The sequence below is a fragment of the Natator depressus genome, chromosome 13 (genome assembly GCF_965152275.1).
Source record: "Natator depressus isolate rNatDep1 chromosome 13, rNatDep2.hap1, whole genome shotgun sequence".
Taxonomy (NCBI): Eukaryota; Metazoa; Chordata; order Testudines; family Cheloniidae; genus Natator; species Natator depressus.
In genome coordinates, this window is record NC_134246.1 from 26,257,505 (window position 1) to 26,276,570 (window position 19,066).

Below are 19,066 nucleotides of genomic sequence, written 5' to 3' on the forward strand. Positions count from 1 at the left end.
CTTCCACGAAATTCAACCGCTATTAATGAAAATTCTTGGTGCTGCTGAAAGACGACAGGACAGGACTCTGTACTGGTAGTGAGAGGCTCCTATTTGGAATCTGGGTTATTTTCTACGTGCCAGGTGAGTCAAAATGTGAAAGTAGGCATCTTGCAGGCCAAGAGCAACAAGCCAGCCTAGGAGATCTAAGGAGGGAATTAGGGTTGCCAGAGTTAACATCCTGAATTTGAAGTGATGGTTGAACTTGTTGCGATCTTTCAAATCTAGAAGCATGTACCAGTCTCCCTTGTTCTTCGGGGTTAAAGAAATAATGGAAGTAAAACCTCTTCCCTCTGAATTCCAGAAGAACCTCTTCCACTGTTCTGAAATTTAGACGGGAGTCCACTTCTTGTTTTAATAATGTCTTGTGAGAGGGGTCCTTGAAGATGGATGGGGAAAGAGGGTAGGGATAGTAAGTGATTGAAATTGGATAGAATACCCCTTTGCTTATAAATTTCTAAGACCTATTGGTCTAAGGTAATCAGAGTCCAGGCTTCCCAAAATAAAATGGCAGTTGCCAAACGGGGGGAAAAAGAGAGATCTTGGAATGGTTCGGACTAGTTCTCAACAATGGTGTCAAACTTACTGCTGTCAAGTACACATGGGACATACAGTAGAGAAGGAAAAGACAGAAGGTCTCCTGCATTGGAATGTCTGCTCCCTATTTAGTGGCTTCAGTGTCCTCTCTGGATTGTAGTAATAAGCAGAGGGCCTCTGTCTCATGAAGCTTTGGATCTGGCCTGTTTCCTACTAGACACTGGCATGTAGTCCCAAGGAGAAGAAAATGGCTCTTGAATCCTTCCAAGAATGCAAGGCTTCATCAGTACAGGCATTAAATAGGTCGCAAACCTTCAAATGGGAGGTCCTCAATCATTGTTTGGACCTTGTTTGGTATTCCAGAAGAACGGAGCCATGAAGCCTTGTGATGGAAGTAGCCATTGAACACGCTGCTGTATCATAAGCACGCAACAGCCTGAGGAATGTTCGGGCTGACCTTCAGACAAAATGGATTTCAAACCCTCTCTACATTCTTGTGAGAGCTGTCCTATAAAATTGTGATACCTTGTCCCAACTGATGTAGTCATGTATTGACAAAAGTGCCTGATAGTTTGAAATACACATCTGCAGACTTGCAGAGGAATAGGTCTTCCTTCCAAAAAAATGCAAGTTTCTTTGTGTTGTTATTGGACCCCCTGTGCACCACCATCAATACCAGGGATCCTGGAGCTGGGTGGGTGTAGAAATATTCAACCACTTGGGAAAGGATCTGACAATATCTATCTGCTCTTTAAGCCATGGATACCACTGATTCTGTGGTCTGCCACAGTTTTTTTCTTTTGCCAGTTCCAAAAGCCCTTCATTAATAGGCATAGCAAGTCTACCAGGTATGGAGGAGTGTAGAATATCCAATAATTTTTGGAATTTGCTTGAACTACCTCCACAGGAATCTCCAAGATCTCTGCCATATCACATAAAAGTCCTGGAAAAAAATCTTAAAATCATCAGGCTTGCTAGGAATAGAAGAGACTACTGCCTTGTCTGGTAAGGAAGAGGATACTGCTCCTGGAATCAATTGCCCTTCTGTATCCTGCAGGTGTTCTTTCTTGCTATTATGATCTTGCCAGTACAGAGAATGGGATTGTACAACTGGTCCTCTTGAGCAGACCTACAACATCCCGTAGGGGAAGGAAATTGAATACCCCTAGGAGCCCAATAAGGGAAAGACTGCACATTGCAGAGGTAAGGGGCTGGGGCGATAGGGTTTGATAACTTGGTCAATATTCCCCAGGAGACCCCTGGGGTCTATGTTTGTAATGGAGAGTCCTGGAGTCCCTCTCAGACCAGTATGGCCCATAAGAGTGACTGTGAGGTGAATGGATGGGGAATAACTCCTTGATACATTCAGAAGGACAGGAAGTTTTTCCTCCAAAAGAGGAGATACCCTGTCTGGAGTCCCAGAATAAGTAGTAGTTTCAAGTAGTACCGTAGATACCTGGTGACTCGTCTTGTGGAGGCATCAGAGAGACTCAATTTGGACCATGAATTGCAGCATGAGGTTAAACAGTGGCTTGGTGAAGTTTTTTGCCTCCTTTTAGTAGGCACCAGAGATGGTGACCTAGGTCTGCACTCACTGCACTCCTACCCCTTTCTGATGACTGGATGGAAGAGGTCTTAGCAGCTAAAGGGTTTGATCTCTTCAATGAAGAGTGAGCCAGGGAGCTTGAAGCTGAGCTACAGCTCACAGGAGCACTAAATGAAGAAGACTCTTAGAAGCTGAGAAGAAAGGGCCCACCAAGTCTTGAGAAGGCACTCACTGAGCACTCTAGAAGAAAAAGTTTCAGATGGACCTCTTGCTTTCTGTGGTCTCTTGGAGGAGTGACAGATCGAGCATTTATAGGGGGTGTACCCCTCTCCAAGGCAAAAAAGGCACCGGCAGTGCTCACCATTAATGCAGAACAGCTGTGTCACAAGAACAGCAGATTTTGAATGCTGAAGACTTTGTTTCATTCATAGCAGCTAGACCCTGGTACCAGGTGTTGTCCCTCAACCTAACAGAAAAAAAGTTTGCTTTTTTTTTTTTTTTTTTTTTAAAATGGCAGTGGACATTATAACAAGGAAAACTGTACGAACTGATGAACTAGCCAAGAAAAAAATTAAATGCAGTGCATCAAGCAGGAGATATTGCAGTAGTTCTGTCTCATTGCTACAGGCAGAAAGAAGGAACGGAGGGATGGTTGGGCCCTCTCCACTCTTTATGCCCTCTAGTGTTTTTTTTCTGGGGAGGACGGAGGAAAGGAAGGATGTCTAAGGTGCAGGTGTGGCCCCCACAGACACTGCTGGCCAAAAGAATGCGCATGCACACCAGAAGTCGAATCCATGTGGACTATCATTTGAAGGAAGATTTATTTTTCTTAAAAACCTTTTAAATATTCTTTAAAAGGATTTATTTCCAGCTAAAGACTGTGGTTTTCTATATAGCAAACCTGAATAAATAAAACACCAGTTAATGATACATGTATTCTTGTCAGAGCAGTAGAAGAGAGGCAAAACAATTATGATATAATCTTTTTGATACACACAAGCGCCAAACAGAGATATCAGCTGTATGCTAAGTTTTTAACATTGCCTTGTGTATCCAATTATGCATCTACTCCAGGAATAGCATAATGAGTGCTTTTTAAAAAAATTATCACTTTAACCATCATTAATGAGGGTTTGTCTACACTACTGCACGGGGTCAATCCAAGATACACAACTTCAGCTATGTGAATAGCGAAGTTGAAGTTGACGTACTTAGATCTACTGACCGTGGTGTCTTCACTGCGGTAAGTCGACAGCTGACGCTCTCCCGTCGACTCCGTTTGTGCTTCTCGTTCTGGTGGAGTTACCAGAGTCAACGGGAGAGCGCTCGATTTATCGCGTGATAAATCGACCCCTGCTCGATTGATTGCTGCCCGCCAATCCGGCGGGTAGTGTAGACAAGTCCTAAGATATCAAAAGATTAAGGGTGATGTTCTCTTTCAGCTACAAAGTTCAAAAAATTTGCCCTGTACAGCTTTGTATACAATGTAAGCAAGCATGTGTTAACAATAGAATACCTGCTGAAATGAGTCCTCAAACAATGTCTTTCTGGACACTGTAATCTTTATGTGTTGTGGCATAGCCAGTTGCTGAAATGCAAAATGTTTCAAAAGTGAAATATATATATACAGCTTTTAAATAAGTGTTTTGAATAAGGATTCAGACAAAATTAACAGAAATTAGAAAAGGGACTGGTGAATCTGTCTGGCCTATGTGAAACAGAAAAACAAAATCAAAACTGGGGGCGGTAGGACCGTCCTTTTGTTCGTTGTACAACACCTAGCACAATGGGGCCTAAGGCACTGTGGTAATATAAATATTTGCTTTTGATATCACTATGACACATATGATCCCATGATATAGTTTTAAACAGGTTCTAATATAATAACCTAGCAGAATGTGATAATTTGCCTAGATCTATAGTCCCTTCTCAACAAGACAAACTGCTCACCCAAATTTAATTGAAAGCTGTTCTGTTTTAAACTGATTTATATTTACATTTATTTTCCTCACAAAAAATACAAACTGCAAAATTATCGATGCCAGTGTCTCTGTTAATTTTCAAAGTAGATCCTGAGTGACTTATGAGCCTAAGACATTGGTGCCCAAACTTTTCCTCTTGTGCCCCCCTCCTCCCCAGGAATGGAATGTGTCCATACCCCCCTGGGTCAGGAGCGGAGTCATGGCCAGGCTGGGGCCAGGAGCTAGCAGCCGAGAACGGGGAGCCTAGCCACAGCTGGGAGCAGGGCTTGGGCCAGGAGTGGAGCTGGTACTGTGTGTAGGGGCTGGAGCAGAGCTGGGTGGTGCTCCCTCTCTGCCCCCCATGGAGGCTGGCCTGAGCGCCCCCCCCCCCCCCGGCCCCCAAGGTGTTCCCCTTGCAGGGGGCACATCCCACAGTTTGGGGACCACTGGCGTAAGGGCTTGTCTTCACTAAAGCGCTACAGTGGTGCAGCTGCGCCACTGTAGCGCTTTAGTGAAGATGTTACTATGCCTATGGGAAACCTTCTCCCATCAGTGTAGTTAATCCACCTTCCTGAGAGGCAGTAGGTACATCAATGGGAGAAGCTCTCCTGTCAACATAGGTTCAATCTACAGGGGGGGTTAGGTTGGTATAACTACATTGCTCAGGGTGCAAATTTTTCACACCCCTGAGCGCAGTTATACCAATATAGTTCTGTAGTGTAGACCTGGCCTAAGTCAATGAAGCTGAGGGCCTGCCTACATGAACAACTGGTTCCTGGCAAGTGGGGATGTGATCTACCCTGCACTAGCCCACTGTGGATTAACTGTTCTTGCAGACCCTGCTGACGCACACTAACACCCTGTCAATGCGCTTTGATCTAGGTTCCTTTTCAAAGAGGACTAGATCAAAGTACATTAACTGTTAATGTACATCAGCAGGGTTCATACAGGCAGCTACTCCTTGGCAGGTTAGTGCGGGGTAGACCACACTGCAGCTTGCTGAAAACTATCTGTTCCTGTAGACGGCTCCTCAGGCGTTTAAGTCACTTCACACTTTTGAGAATGTTATCCTTTGAGCCTAAGGCCATGTCCACACTAGTACTTTTGTCCATACAACTTTTGTTGGTCAGGGGTGTGAGAAAAAACAAAAGAACAAACCCTGACCAACATAAGTTTCACCACCACCAGACGCACCAGTGTGTACAGTGCTATGTCAGTGGGAGACGCTCTCCCGCTGACATATTTATGGCTGCTCGTTGGGGTGGTTTAATTATGCCGACAAGAGAGCTCGCTCCCGTTGGCTCAGAGCAGCTACACGGGAGACCTTACAGTGGTGCAGCTGCAGTGGTACAGCTGTGCTGCTGTAAGGTATCTAATATAGACATAGCCTAAGACTTTTTTGGTCTTATGCTACAGACCAAGGGATTTATTCTCTTGATATGTGGGAAGTTTTGAGTATAAAGACCTGCATATCAATATGTATGTCTAATCACCAGAATGAGCTAATTTGCCACATAGTACATTTGTTTGACGCTTCAAGGATATATCAAAGTACAAAAATACATAGGAAGACTTAGACTTCCTGCCTTATAAGTATGGAATTAAAGCAGAAACTAACTCCACATTATCTACACTGAATTCCATTAAATGTCTTCATGCAAACTTCTGTACAAGAAGAGCAGAAATAAGCTGTTGTATTGAGCCTTTTAGAAATGTTACCACAAAAATAATTGTGGAAGACAAAACTGAACCCTTCTTTGTTTTAAAAAGTTTTAAAACCATGTTGAAGCCTGATAGTTACTCAGTTTTAAAGCTTATGCCAGTGCATGCTGGCCAGCTGTATTAATCTAAATTGCTTCAAATGTTTTTAGATGGTCCCAGCTGAAGCTGGTTTCAGAGTAACAGCCGTGTTAGTCTGTATTCGCAAAAAGAAAAGGAGTACTTGTGGCACCTTAGAGACTAACCAATTTATTTGAGCATGAGCTTTCGTGAGCTACAGCTCACTTCAAGTGAGCTGTAGCTCACGAAAGCTCATGCTCAAATAAATTGGTTAGTCTCTAAGGTGCCACAAGTACTCCTTTTCTTCCAGCTGAAGCTGTTTGGATGCAGCTTTAGAGGACACATTTCAACAAAGCCATTCCCAATGTTAATTTTTTTTTTTTTTTACCTGACACCAGAACCGGAAATACTGGACCTTCGCTTTGAAGTCACGCACATAGGCTATCTGGGGCCCATTGTCTCTGGAAACAGGAAGAAAAAATAAGTTTCTGAAACGCTGCTGAAAGTCAAGATAACAGCTTCAAAATACTACAATTATGAAGCTATGTGGTTTACCTGGCTGGTTAAACAAACCAGTTTTCTAATTACGTGAATGCTTCGGAAAGGCCATCATTCACAAAAGTTTTTTTTTCTTTTTTTTTAAAAAATCCTTAAGAGTAATTTACTTTACATTTATTTTTAACTTGCAAAATGCACCTATTAGAAAGATTCTGGGTTCATATACAATTTTTAAAACATGATGTCTAGTTGACCCAAAGTTAACAAGAAGATTCTTTCAATAAATTAACTAAATGCCAACCCCAATTTCCAATCTACTTGCATCCAACCTGACTTAAACTGGCACGTCAATTCTGCATATATCCACTTCCTGGTTCTCTGGATGCTAGAATATATTAAAGGACTGAATTTGCATCTACCTGCACACTAAAATACACAGAAGGAGAAGGGAGGACACAGCATTAGCACAATAGTTTTTATTGACTGAGTGGCTTAGTTAGAGGCCAAAGAGTGGCTTATCTAGTACTCGGCTGGAAAGATCCAAGCCATCAGAGGGGCCTCAAGAATTAGGAATTGTAAAGCATTCAAAATATGGCTTTTGTAGGGGGAAAAGAATATTCAAGGATGTTGAAGATACTCAGTAGAAGAGATAATGGGAAATTAAAAGCTCTACTGGTATGCCAAAAACCTTCTGCAAAAAAACACCAAACAAAAAAAAAAAACCAAAAACCATACTTGGCAATACCTGTTAAACAAAGCATATGTAAAACAATCTCAGTGTAATATAGTTTGTCTTTTTGAATAAAGGCTTACAGAGCAGATTTTCCAGTGCGGGGATCTATATACGTTGTAGTTCTTCTATTGTGATCCACAAAATAGGGAATGCCATCCACGGTAAATCTCATTTCCCAGCCCTCTGGCAAGGGTTTCTCATTTAATTGACTATGGGACACAAGAAAATACAAAGATAATTGATCAAGTTAATATATTCTGTCAACTGATCATGGACAGGGACAACACAAATTAGCAGAAATTCTGGAAAACTTGTGGTGATTTCTCTGAGGAATTTTCTGTTTGATTTGTTTCTACTTGGCTTTACTCTTAAATTTTAATGTCAGATACCACAGTGAGATCAGAATAATCAATATCAGCTTGGTAAATTCAACTACAAAGAAGGAAAAACCAATATCTAATAGAAATCTGAAGAAAACTGGTAAAGTTTCTGGATGTTTTCTCTCCTCAACACACAGAATTTTGTTTGATAGTGTAACCAGATTTTTTAAAAAATCACAGTAATTTTATTAAACAGCATTTGCTATTATTCATATAATTACGGCGGTCAGAAAGAGGAAAGATATAGCATGCCAGAGACATCACCACCCCATTAATATCTGCACAGATCTTTGAAAAAATTGCCAAGAAATGATAAGACAACTTCAAAGCAAAATCAAAATAATACTGTTCCCTTTATACTGACCCATTATCATTTAGGATGGCTTCAAAACTGTGTGGTAAATTTAACAATCAAAAATATGAGGGGTTCTCATTTCACACTTTGCTGGAAGTCCCGGTGATGATAACTGGAGGATCTGAATGGTAACATCCCTGCAGTAACTCTTGCTCTCAGAACATATTGTTTCCACACAGCCACTCTGAAGGTATTGCATGCCTCATCAGGAGGTCAAGAGATTTTGAGCAGTAGTTTGTAGTTATTATTTATTTGTATTATTTCCTAACAGGAGGCTTGCACATTTCCCTCAAGTTCTACATTTCATAAACTAAAAAGTATATATAGAAATACTCCACCTTCTTTAAGGGAACTTCAGTTCCACTCTATCTTCATCTTAATAATCTGACAGATTTCTTTTTTTTTTAAATTAACATTTGTTATTTATGCTGCCTGTCTACTTTATGCAGCTCTTTCAGCTTGGACAATAAATAATTTAAAAAGACAAGTATGTTTAACTTTTGGGTTCTCATGCTCTAGAGCAGCAGTTTGCAAACTGTGGGTCAGGACCACAAAGTGGGTTGCAACTCTGTTTTAATGGGGTCGCCAGGGCTGGCTTTGGCCCCTCCTGCCTGGTGCAGCCGAGCTCATGCGGGCTCAGACTTCAGTCCTTGCCTCCTGAGAACGTGTAGTAATTATTGTTGTCAGAAGGGGATCGCGGTGCAATGAAATTTGAGAACCCCTGCTCTAGTGCTATGCTGTAAAGCAGTGGTTCCCAAACTGGGGTTCGTGAACCCCTGGGGGTTTACCAGAAAAATTTCACTAATGGCGGCCAGAGGACCCTGGGCATTGGAGGCAGCAGGTGAGACCTGGTTGCAGGGCAGACAGCCCGAGCCCCAGGGAGAGCGGGGCCTGGCAGTTGGGGCTGGCGCCCGAGCCCTGCCCCCGTCAGCAGGGGAGCCGGAAGCCCGAACCCCAGGGCTCCTTGCGGGGCTGGCAGCCCGAGCCCCAGGGAGAGTGGAGCTGGGCAGCTGGGGCTGGCAGCCTGAGCCCCAGCAGTCAGCGGGACCTGCAGCCCAAGCTCAGTGGAGCTCAGTTGACTGGGGTAGTCAATGGGGTCCAACAGCTGGAGCCCCATGGAGTGCGGAGCCGGCAGCCCAGACCCCAGTGCGGGGCCAGCAGCTTGAGTCCTATGGTGGGCAGGGCAGGAGCTGAGACCCCAGGCATGCAGGTGGCAGCTTGGACCCCTGTCCTTGTCAGACAGGGGAAGCTGGCATCAAGGGCAGAGTGAGCAGGAGCCACACTAGACGTGGGGAGTGGTCCAAGCTAATTTGTCCCTCACAGGGCACCCTCGTAGGGACGGACCTTGTGGCGGAAGAAAAGCTGTTTGCGAGCCAAACCAGCAGGAAGCACGTTGTAGACAGTGTAGCAGTGTTTAAGGTGCCTCAGTAATTATCATTCTCTCTGGAGTGCTGTTTTGCTTCAGTGAGACTTGAGTGAATCTTCTCATTTTCTAGTTTGTTGGTTGTTAGCAGTCTGTGTTATTTTTATTAGAACTTTTGTACACAAGTTCAATGGATAAGTCGCTGAAAAAGGAAAGTGTAAAGATGCAAGAATCCGCTAGTGTTTCCTCAAGTCCACACTGTGGAAAATCTAAGTCTAATGATCATGATGGTCCTGGAAAGTCACTTACAAAGAAAAGAAAATATGACAATGATTATATAAAATATGGCTTTACATGCACTGGTGATCAAGAATGTCCAAAATCAGTGTGAGAGATTTGTGATGTTCTAGCAAACAGAAGCCTCAAACTTTCTCTACTTCAGTGCCATTTAGAAACTAGGCATCCTGCACAACTCGACAAGCCCGCTGATTTTTTCAAGTGAAAATTAGCTGAGAGGAAAAGTGACATTACCAGTTTTATATCCAAAGCAAGTACTGATAATGAAAATGCCCTTGAAGCATCATAATGCGTGAGCTACCGAGTAGCAAAAGCATCAGAAGCCCATACCATAGCAGAGAGCTTCATTGGTCCACGTATAAAAGACGTAGTTCATTGCATGCTCGGAGAAAAGGCTGCAGAAAGGATTGACATGGTAACTTTGTTCAATAATACGTTGTCACGAAGAATTAATGACATGTCAAATAATGTAGAGACCACAATTGTACATAGAGTGAAAAATAGTCCACATTATGCTATACAGTTGAATGAATCAACTGATGTAGCTAATCTAGATATTCTGCTACTGTATGTACGTTATGTGAATGAAAGTATGGTTGAAGAAGACTTCTTGTTTTGCCGACCGACCATTGGAAGAACGTACAACTGGAGAAGATATCTACAATCTGATGTGGTAAACCCAGAACAAACAGTGTGGTAAACCCAGGACAAACAGCTACAAAAAAAGGGAGGGGTAGTAATTAGTCCCAGGGGATTAAAAGATTTCCTGTCCACTGAGGAAATAATCACAGGGAAATAAGGTTCAGGTGGAGAAGGGGTTGCTAGGGAGCTAATTAGGTTCAGCTGGCTCCAACTCCTGGAGACCTTTTTAAACCCTCCCCAGCACCGAAAGAGAGGGAGGAGAGAGTGAGAGAAGGAGGGAAGCTGCCAGTAGGCTAAGGGCAGCAAGAGACCGAACCCTTCAAGGAAGAGAGACTACACTCCCCCCGCCCCAGAAGGGAAGGAAAACCAACACAAGGGACGGATCAGGGAAAGGAATAACCGGACCTTGTGCTACCTGTAAGGATTTGCCTTGCTCAGGCCGATGTCTCCAAGGCTAAAAAGGACTGAGTCTGCTGAGGAGAACAAGGTACTTTGCCGCATGTGGTGTCAGCAGTGGGATGTGGTGAGTGAGTAAGGCTTAGTGGCAAGCCATCTCAGGGCAGGGCTTTAAAAAGGATGTAGTGAAGGCATTGATACAGGCACTGTGGCCCAACAAGAAGCTACCAGGGTACAGATGGTGACACAGCAAGAGGCAGCAGATATCCAACAGGAGATGAACCAATTACTGATGAACCAAGCGGCCCAAGATCGAGCCCCACCCTGACTGAAGTAGCGAACCAGTTGAAAGCCCTGACGCACGGACCCCAAGGGACCCGGCCACTGCGGGCAAACAACTATTCACAGAAGATGACAACGGACGACGATATAGAAGCATATCTCCTCGCGTTCGAGAGAACGGCTCTAGGGGAGGACTGGCCCCAAGACCAGTGGGCAGGGATCCTGGCTCCATTTCTGTGAGGGGAGGCTCAGAAGGCCTATTTTGATATGACCATGGAAGCAGCTATGGATTACCCCCAGCTGAAGGCGGAAATCCTGGCAAGGTCAGGCGTGACGCCAGCCATAAGGGCCCAGCGCTTCCACGAGTGGAAATACCAGGACAACAAAGCGCCAATGTCCCAGCTTTTTGACTTAATCCACCTTGCCCAGAAGTGGCTCCGCCCCGAGACCCATGGCCCGGAAAAGGTAGTGGAAATTCCAATGTTGGACAGGTACATGAGGGGGTTGCCGCTGGACATACGAGGATGGGTCCGTCAAAATGATCCCTCCTCCTATGATGAACTAGTTGCCCATGTAGAGAGGCACTTAGCAGCCCAAGAACTTTCTCGGATCACTGGGGAAGGAAGGCAGGCGCCAGAATCGGAGACAAGTCTCCGGGCCGAGGACCCGGTTTGCCCGAGTGCCAGGCCGGACAATGGATGGGAGGAAGGAGGCGGAAAAGCAGCCGGCGGTCCCAGAGAGACTTGAGGACTGGGGGATAAAGCCCAGCAGCCTGAAAGATAGGCGGCTGCCCCTAGTGGGGTACCGATGTTACGCCTGTGGCAAATTAGGGCATTTCGCTGCCCAATGCCCAAATCTAGAAGAGCCCATGAAATGTGAACTGGGAGATATAGGGGGGACCATGTGATCTAATAAGTCTAGTCGGGGTTGCGATGGTCCCTCATAGATACACTAAACCCGTTAAGATGAATGGTATAGAGACCACCGCATTAGTAGACTTGGGGAGTGCGATCACGTTGGTCTCGGGGAAGTTGGTAGGGCAGGACCAACTATCCCGGGCCTAGTGCTCAGGAATATCCTGTGTGCATGGGGATGTCAACTTATTACCCAACCATCCCCATAAAAATAGAAGTTCGCGGAAACCCCACTAAGGTGACGGTGGGAGTAGTTCCGAAACTCCCCTACCCAGTCCTTATCGGACAAGACTTCCCAGGATTTGACAGCCTACTCCCCGGGGAGAAGGTAAAAGAAAATAATGACTCCGGGACCCAGGGGGTGGCCCCACTAGTTTACCCCCCCCCCCCCGGCCTTCCATGAATTTGGCCAGGATTTGTTCTCCCCACTGGGGAAGCCCCGGAGGGAACGGAGGAAAGATAAAAGGAGGGGGACGAAGATCCTGATCCAATACCAGAAGTCTACGCTTGTAGGGGAAAGAGATGGCTCAACCAACAGCGGGACTGGGCCGGCAATCAACAACTATATCGTCGAACTGGGTTCCCCAGGGGCCTTCCCCGAAGGGGAGACTGAGGTAGACCCCCCTGAGTTTGGACAAATGGGGATCGCACTCAGGAATTTTCATCAGGATCAGGCCAATGATCCAATACACAACAATATTCGTAAAGAAGTAGTCGAGGTAAATGGGGTCCCTGTGGAGGGGAGAGTTAAGGGCCCAGGGCCATGTTATGTGATTAAGAACGATCTGCTATACAGAGTAGTTCGGGTCCAAGAGCAAGTTGTAGAACAACTCTTGGTCCCACAGAAGCATCAGAGGGGCGGGATGGATCTGGCCCACAGCCATTTGTTCGGGGGCCACCTAGGTCACCCTTGATCAGATCCTGCAGAGGTTTTTTTGGCCTGGCATTTACGCGGCGGTCCTACGATATTCTACGTCCTGTCCAGAATGCCAGATACATGGGCCCCGACCACACTTAATTGGTAGAGGTACCAAAGGGGCCCTTGAGACCCCATTTGAGCGAATAGCTATGGAACTATTAGGGCCATTGGAGAAGTCAGCCAGGGACCACCAGTATACTCTGGTAATACTAAATTATGCCACCTGATACCCTGAGGCCATACCCCTGCGGAACGCCCTGACCAAGACGATAGCCAAAGAATTAGTCCAGATTATTTCCAGAGTAGGGATACCCAAGGAGATCCTGACGGACCAAGGGACCGTCTAAGTTGATGAAAGACCTATGTACAATGCTCCACATACGGACCCTCAGGACATCGGTCTACCATCCCCAGACCGATGGTCTTGTCGAACGCTTCAATAGGACATAGAAGAACATGTTGCGGAAAGTGGTTAGTCGTGGTGGGAAAGACTGGGACACTCTGCTGCCCTACTTGCTGTTTGCCGTACAGGAAGTACCCCAGGCTTCCACAGGATTCTCCCCCTTTGAGCTGTTATATGGTTGCCACCCCAGAGGCATACTGGACCTGGCTAAAGAGGGCTGGGAAGAACAGCCGAACCCAGGGAGAAACATCATTGAACATGTGTTACAGATGAAAGACAGGATAGCCCAAGTCGCCCCCCCTTGTACACGAACACATGGAGAAGGCACAAGAGGTGAAACAGACATACTACAATCGCTAAGAGGCGACCCAGAAGTTCCAGGTGGGAGACCGAATAATGGTGCTCATACCCACGGCAGAGAGCAAGCTCCTGGCCAGGTGGCAGGGGCCATACGAAATAATAGACGCTATAGGAGAAGTTGACTATAAGGTCTGACCACCGGGCCGCCAGAAGCTGGAGCAGATCTAACATATAAATCTGCTGAAACCTCGCTAGGATAGAGAAGTTCTGGTGGTTGCGCTGGGGGCGCCATTCTCTAAAAGCAACCTGCCCAATCAGGTGGGGATATCTCCGAAGTTGACTCCGGAACAACGATTGGAAGTGATCAGCCTGATCAAACGCAACCAGGATGTGTTCTCGGAAAAGCCAGGCAGGACTACTGAGGTTCATCACCACATCCTCACAGAGCCTGGAGTGGAAGTGAACATCAAGCCATACCGGATCCTGGAGGCCAAAAAAGAGAAGAGATCAGGACAGAGGTCCAGAAAATGCTGACCGTAGGAGTCACTGAAGAATCTCATAGCCAATGGTCAAGTCCCGTGGTATTAGTGCCTAAGCCTGACGGCAGTAGGAGGTTCTGCAACAACTTCTGCAAGTTGAATGAGGTATCCCAATTTGATGCATACCCTATACCCCGGATAGATGAGCTAATTGACAGACTGGGAAAAGCACGGTTTATGTCTACCCTTGACCTGACCAAGGGCTATTGGCAGATTGACAGAAAATACGGCCTTTGCAACTCCAGAAGGTCTGTATCCATACACTGTCTTCCCCTTTGGGTTGCATGGCACTCCTGCTACGTTTCAACGACTCATGGACAAGCTGTTGCGACCCCATGGCAAGTACGCGGTGGCCTATCTCGACAATGTCATTGTATATAGACCTGACTGGGAGACGCACTTGGAGAAGGTGGAAGCAGTCCTGGACACCCTGAGGAAGGCGGGGCTGACGGCGAATCCCTCCAAATGTTCGATCAGGTTAGCTGAGGCCAAGTACCTCGGGTATATAGTGGGGAGGCGCATGGTGAAGCCCCAACTCAACAAGTTAGAAGCTATACAGAAGTGGCCCTGACCCCTCTGGAAAAAACAGGTCAGAGCCTTCTTGGGACTAGTGGGGTACTATAGATGGTTCATTCCCCACTTCGCCACCAGGGCATGCCCATTAACGGACCTAACAAAAGCTAGGGGCCCAGACATAATAAATTGGTCTGCTGCGGACGAAGGCGCTTTTGGGGATCTGAAGATGGCCCTGTGCACAGACCCTGGACTTGTAGCCCCAGACTGGGGGAAGGAGTTTATCCTACAAACCAAAGCCTCTGAAGTAGGGTTGGGAGCTGTACTTTCACAAATGGTCGGAGACGACAAACACCCTGTCCTCTTCCTCAGTAGGAAGCTCCTGCCTAGGGAACGGAAGTACGCCGGAGTGGAAAAGGAATGGCTGGTGGTAAAAGAGGCCGTAGAAAGCCTATGCTACTATCTACTGGGACGGAGGTTTACCCTTGTCATGGACCATGCCCCTCTGCAGTGGATGCACCAAAAGAAAGACAAAAATGCGAGAGTAATGAGATGGTTCCTGTCGCTTCAACCCTTTCACTTCACAGTACAACATAGGTCTGGAATCCAACATGGCAATGCGGATGGCCTATCAAGAGTGCACTGCTTTCCGACCCAAGTAGCCCAACCCCGTAGTGTTGAGCGGGGGGGAAATGCGATATGTGGTCAACCCAGGACAAACAGCTACAAAAAAGGGAGGGGTAGTAATTAGACCCAGGGGATTAAAAGGCCCCTCCCTGTCCACTGAGGAAATAACCACAGGGAAATAAGGTTCAGGTGGAGAAGGGGTTGCTAGGGAGCTAATTAGGTTCAGCTGGCTCCAACTCCTGGAGACCTTTATAAACCCTCCCCAGCGTCGAAGGAGAGGGAGGAGAGAGTGAGAGAAGGAGGGAAGCTGCCAGTAGCCTAAGGGCAGCACTGAACGCTTCAAGGCACTGAACCCTTCAAGGAAGAGAGGCTACACTCCCCCCGCCCCAGAAGGGAAGGAAAACAAACACAAGGGACTGATCAGGAAAAGGAATAACCGGACCCTGTGCTACCTGTAAGGATTTACCTTGCCCAAGCTGATGTCTCCAAGGCTAAAAAGGACCGAGTCTGTTGAGGAGAACAAGGTACTTTGCCACACTGACTAATGCAAATTTTCAAGAAAAGGAAGCAGACTGGTCTAGTTGCTTAGGCATTTGCATTGATGGGGCCACATCAATGACAGGGAAGTATACTGGATTTGTAGCTCGAACAAAAAAGGTTGCATCAAAAGTCTCTTGGACTCATTGCAGCATCCACAGACAAGCCCTCGCAACAAACCGCATGCCTGAGGGACTGAAGGAAGTGCTGGACAATGCAGGGAAAATGGTAACTTCATAAAATCACGGCCAACAAATTCCAGAATATTTCACATACTTTGTGAAGAAAGGGGTAGTATACACAACTGTCTGTTGACACATACTGAAGTTAGATGGCTCTCACGGAGCAAAAATCCTTGTGCGCTTGTTTGAGCTTAGAACAGAAATCCTAGGTCTCCCCCCCTCCCCCCAACAGCCACCCTTTGCACCTTGCCAGCTGTATGGAAAATAATGTCTGGCTCCAGAGCCTAGCTTATTTAGTAGATATTTTCTCAAGAATTAATGACCTAAATTTATCTCTTCAAGGCCACAATATAACAGTTTTCAACGTGCAAGAAGGAGCTGAATCCATGATAAAGAAGTTTCAGTTCTGGGAAAGTTGTTTGGAAAACAATCAAACACTCAGTTTTCAGTAATCTTCATGACTTCCCGGCAGAACATAAATTTCAGTTGGATCAGTGCACTAAAACAAATATAACTGCACACCTGAAAGGACCTTGCACAACTTTCAGGGAATACTTTCCAGCTATGTCAGGCGATGACTGGATTCGCAACCCTTTTGATGATACCACTTTCTCAACACAGATATTGAACATGGAGGAAAAAGAGAAATTGATTGAGATCTCCTGTGATTATGAACTGAAAAGGAGTTTCAGAAATCTGTCACTGATCAACTTTTGGCTGAGTTTAAGAAATGAGGACCCCCTTCTGGCAGAAAAAGCTGCTGCAGTTTTGTTACCATTTTCGACAACATACTTATGCGAGAAAGCGTTTTTCTCGTTTGCACATCTGAAAACCAAATACAAAAACAGACTTGATACAAAAAGAAAAGGAGTACTTGTGGCACCTTAGAGACTAACCAATTTATTTGAGCATAAGCTTTCGTGAGCTACAGCTCACTTCGTCAGATGCGTACTGTGGAAAAAGTGTGGAAGATCTTTTTATATACACACAAAGCATGAAAAAATACCTCCTCCCACCCCACTCTCCTCTGAGACTTGATACAGAAACAGACCCGAGACTTCATCTTTGTCCAGTGGTTCCGGACCTCCAAGAGGTATGCAGAGCAAAGCAAGCGCATCCATCACACTGAGGAAATTTAAACTTAAATCCCTGGAAATATTCATTTTTAGGAGGGGGTTCACGAGATTTCACAATTTAGTGAAAGGGATATGCGGGCTGTTAAAGTTTGGGAACCGCTGCTGTAAAGTAAGAATTACAAGCACTAAGGGCAGGGTTGCTTAAAAGGCTATTTCTATTTAATTTTCTCTATTAATGGAAACATTTCCGGTTGGTCTTTGACTTTGTAATAGTTGTTTGTGTGTTTGGGGGTTTTTTGCATAGAGGTGTTGCTGTTAACTGGGACTTTCCTAACGGTTTTCCTGTTATGCAAGCAATGTTCCTTTTAGTAATTTCTGCTTTAGTTCTGGTTTCAGAGTAGCAGCCGAATGAAGTGAGCTGTAGCTCATGAAAGCTTATGCTCAAATAAATTTGTTAGTCTCTAAGGTGCCACAAGTACTCCTTTTCTTATTGCTTTAGTTCTGTATCATTTTCTACACTGTGAGTCAGTCTTGTCTGAAAAGCCGATAGAAGGCAGCAAGGTACAATCCAAGGCTTCAGTTTTCAGAAATGCCTCCTAATTCTCACTTTCAACCAATGTTCCCTCTAATTTTTTACATCCATGTGCAGAATGAATTTTGTTATGTGCACCAATATGGAGGTGATGCCTGGTGGGGATAGGGCTGAGGGGTTTGGAGTGAGGTAGGGGGCTCAACGCTGGGGCAGAGGGTTAGGGTGCGGGGGACTGAGGACTCTGGCTGGGGATGAGGGGCTTGGGGTACAGGAGGCGGCTCAGGGCTAGGGCAGAGGGTTGGGCTTGGGGTGCGGGGGGGGACGGGGACGAGGGCTCTGGCATGGGCCCAGGGACAAAGGGTATGGGGTGCGCGAGGGGGCTTGGGGCTGAGGGTTGGGCTTAGGGTGTGGGGCCTGAAGGCTCCAGCTGGGGGTGAGGACTCTGGGTGGAGCCAGGGATGAGGGGTTTGGGGTGCAGGCTGCCCCGGAGTTGCGGTGGGTAGAGAGGACTCCCCATAGCCCTCTCTGTGCAGCACCACCTGGGCTGGGCGAGAGGCGCCTCTCCCCGCCACAGCCCTGCACAACCCAACTTGCTCCCCCACCCACCTCCTACCTCTGTGCTCTCCAGGCACCTGTGGCTGCGTGCATGCATGGTCCTTGATAGCCTGCTGCGCGGCCGCGCTTAGACGGAACTTAAGCTCTCAACTAAAATAATAATAATTATAACACTTATATTAAAAAGCCATTTGAAATTATTTAACTGATTTAAAAATTCTTACCCCTGATTTCTGGGGTCTTCCCATTGTGTGATACGTGTGTTGTGATTGACAAAATACACTCTGCCATTGCTGTCAGTTCTCTTTTCTAAGGAGAAATAAAAAGTGAAGAAATTTCAGTTCCAGCAAATTTACTCCTCACACTAACTGTGCTTAAAATAACCAATTAGCTGGACATCTTGTGGCAGTGTCTGTTTTCTTTAGGTGCTCTTGGCACCTCAATCTCACATTTAACATATCTGATTCTTCATCATTATCTCTCCAAACCCATCATTTCTTACCAGTTTCTCAGCACCAGAAATCTATTTTAATTCGAGTACTAGTGTAATGTTTTGAAGTGTACCGTAACTTACCCTCAGCGAAAAACAACATTCAGGGTGCTCATCTGATATTCTTTAGGGACTTGTTTCGCTTGTGTGTTTCTACAGCACCTAACACAATGGGGCCCCAAACACAAGTGGGGCTTTTGGGCAACAGCATAATATATTTACTATGACTAATTGTAACAACCACCACCAACAATAATAATAAAAGTAGAAAAGCTTTTCCCCCCCCCACCCATTATTTTAAAAATAGGTTTCTTTAGCAGATGCCCAAAGGAAGATAACTTATGGAAGAACCAGATTTGCATTTTACCTTAATTTCTCTTACTTTTTTTGGTTGTTCTGGAATGCTCATGCAGATATTTTCCCCTTGTTTAAAATTAAAATACCAATATTGATCTTTTTATTTTTAAATCAATCTGAGCCTTCCATCTTTAACAAAAACAAGACTTACAAAATCCACATATGTATAGTTATTAATTATACTATTTATTTTCCCATTGAGAAAGGTGGGAAAAAAACCTACTTTTAGGTGGAGATGAAAAAAAGGAAGTGGTTTTCTCCATAGGAAAACCATCTTCCATCATGAGCCATTATAAATTCCAACTCCCTGGATT

General features: G+C 45.5%; 1 protein-coding gene across 2 annotated transcripts in view; it reads right to left on the minus strand.

Moving 5' to 3' along the window:
• ITCH (itchy E3 ubiquitin protein ligase) overlaps positions 1-19,066 on the minus strand; it is a 122,801-nt gene that overhangs the window by 20,563 nt on the left and 83,172 nt on the right. For both annotated transcript variants that reach the window (XM_074970289.1, XM_074970291.1), the window contains exons 12-15: positions 18,130-18,214; positions 7,174-7,302; positions 6,251-6,323; positions 3,639-3,710 (exon numbers count right to left, since the gene is read on the minus strand). In XM_074970289.1, the coding sequence (XP_074826390.1) occupies positions 3,639-3,710; positions 6,251-6,323; positions 7,174-7,302; positions 18,130-18,214 (359 nt within the window). The remainder of the gene's footprint in view (positions 1-3,638; positions 3,711-6,250; positions 6,324-7,173; positions 7,303-18,129; positions 18,215-19,066) is intronic.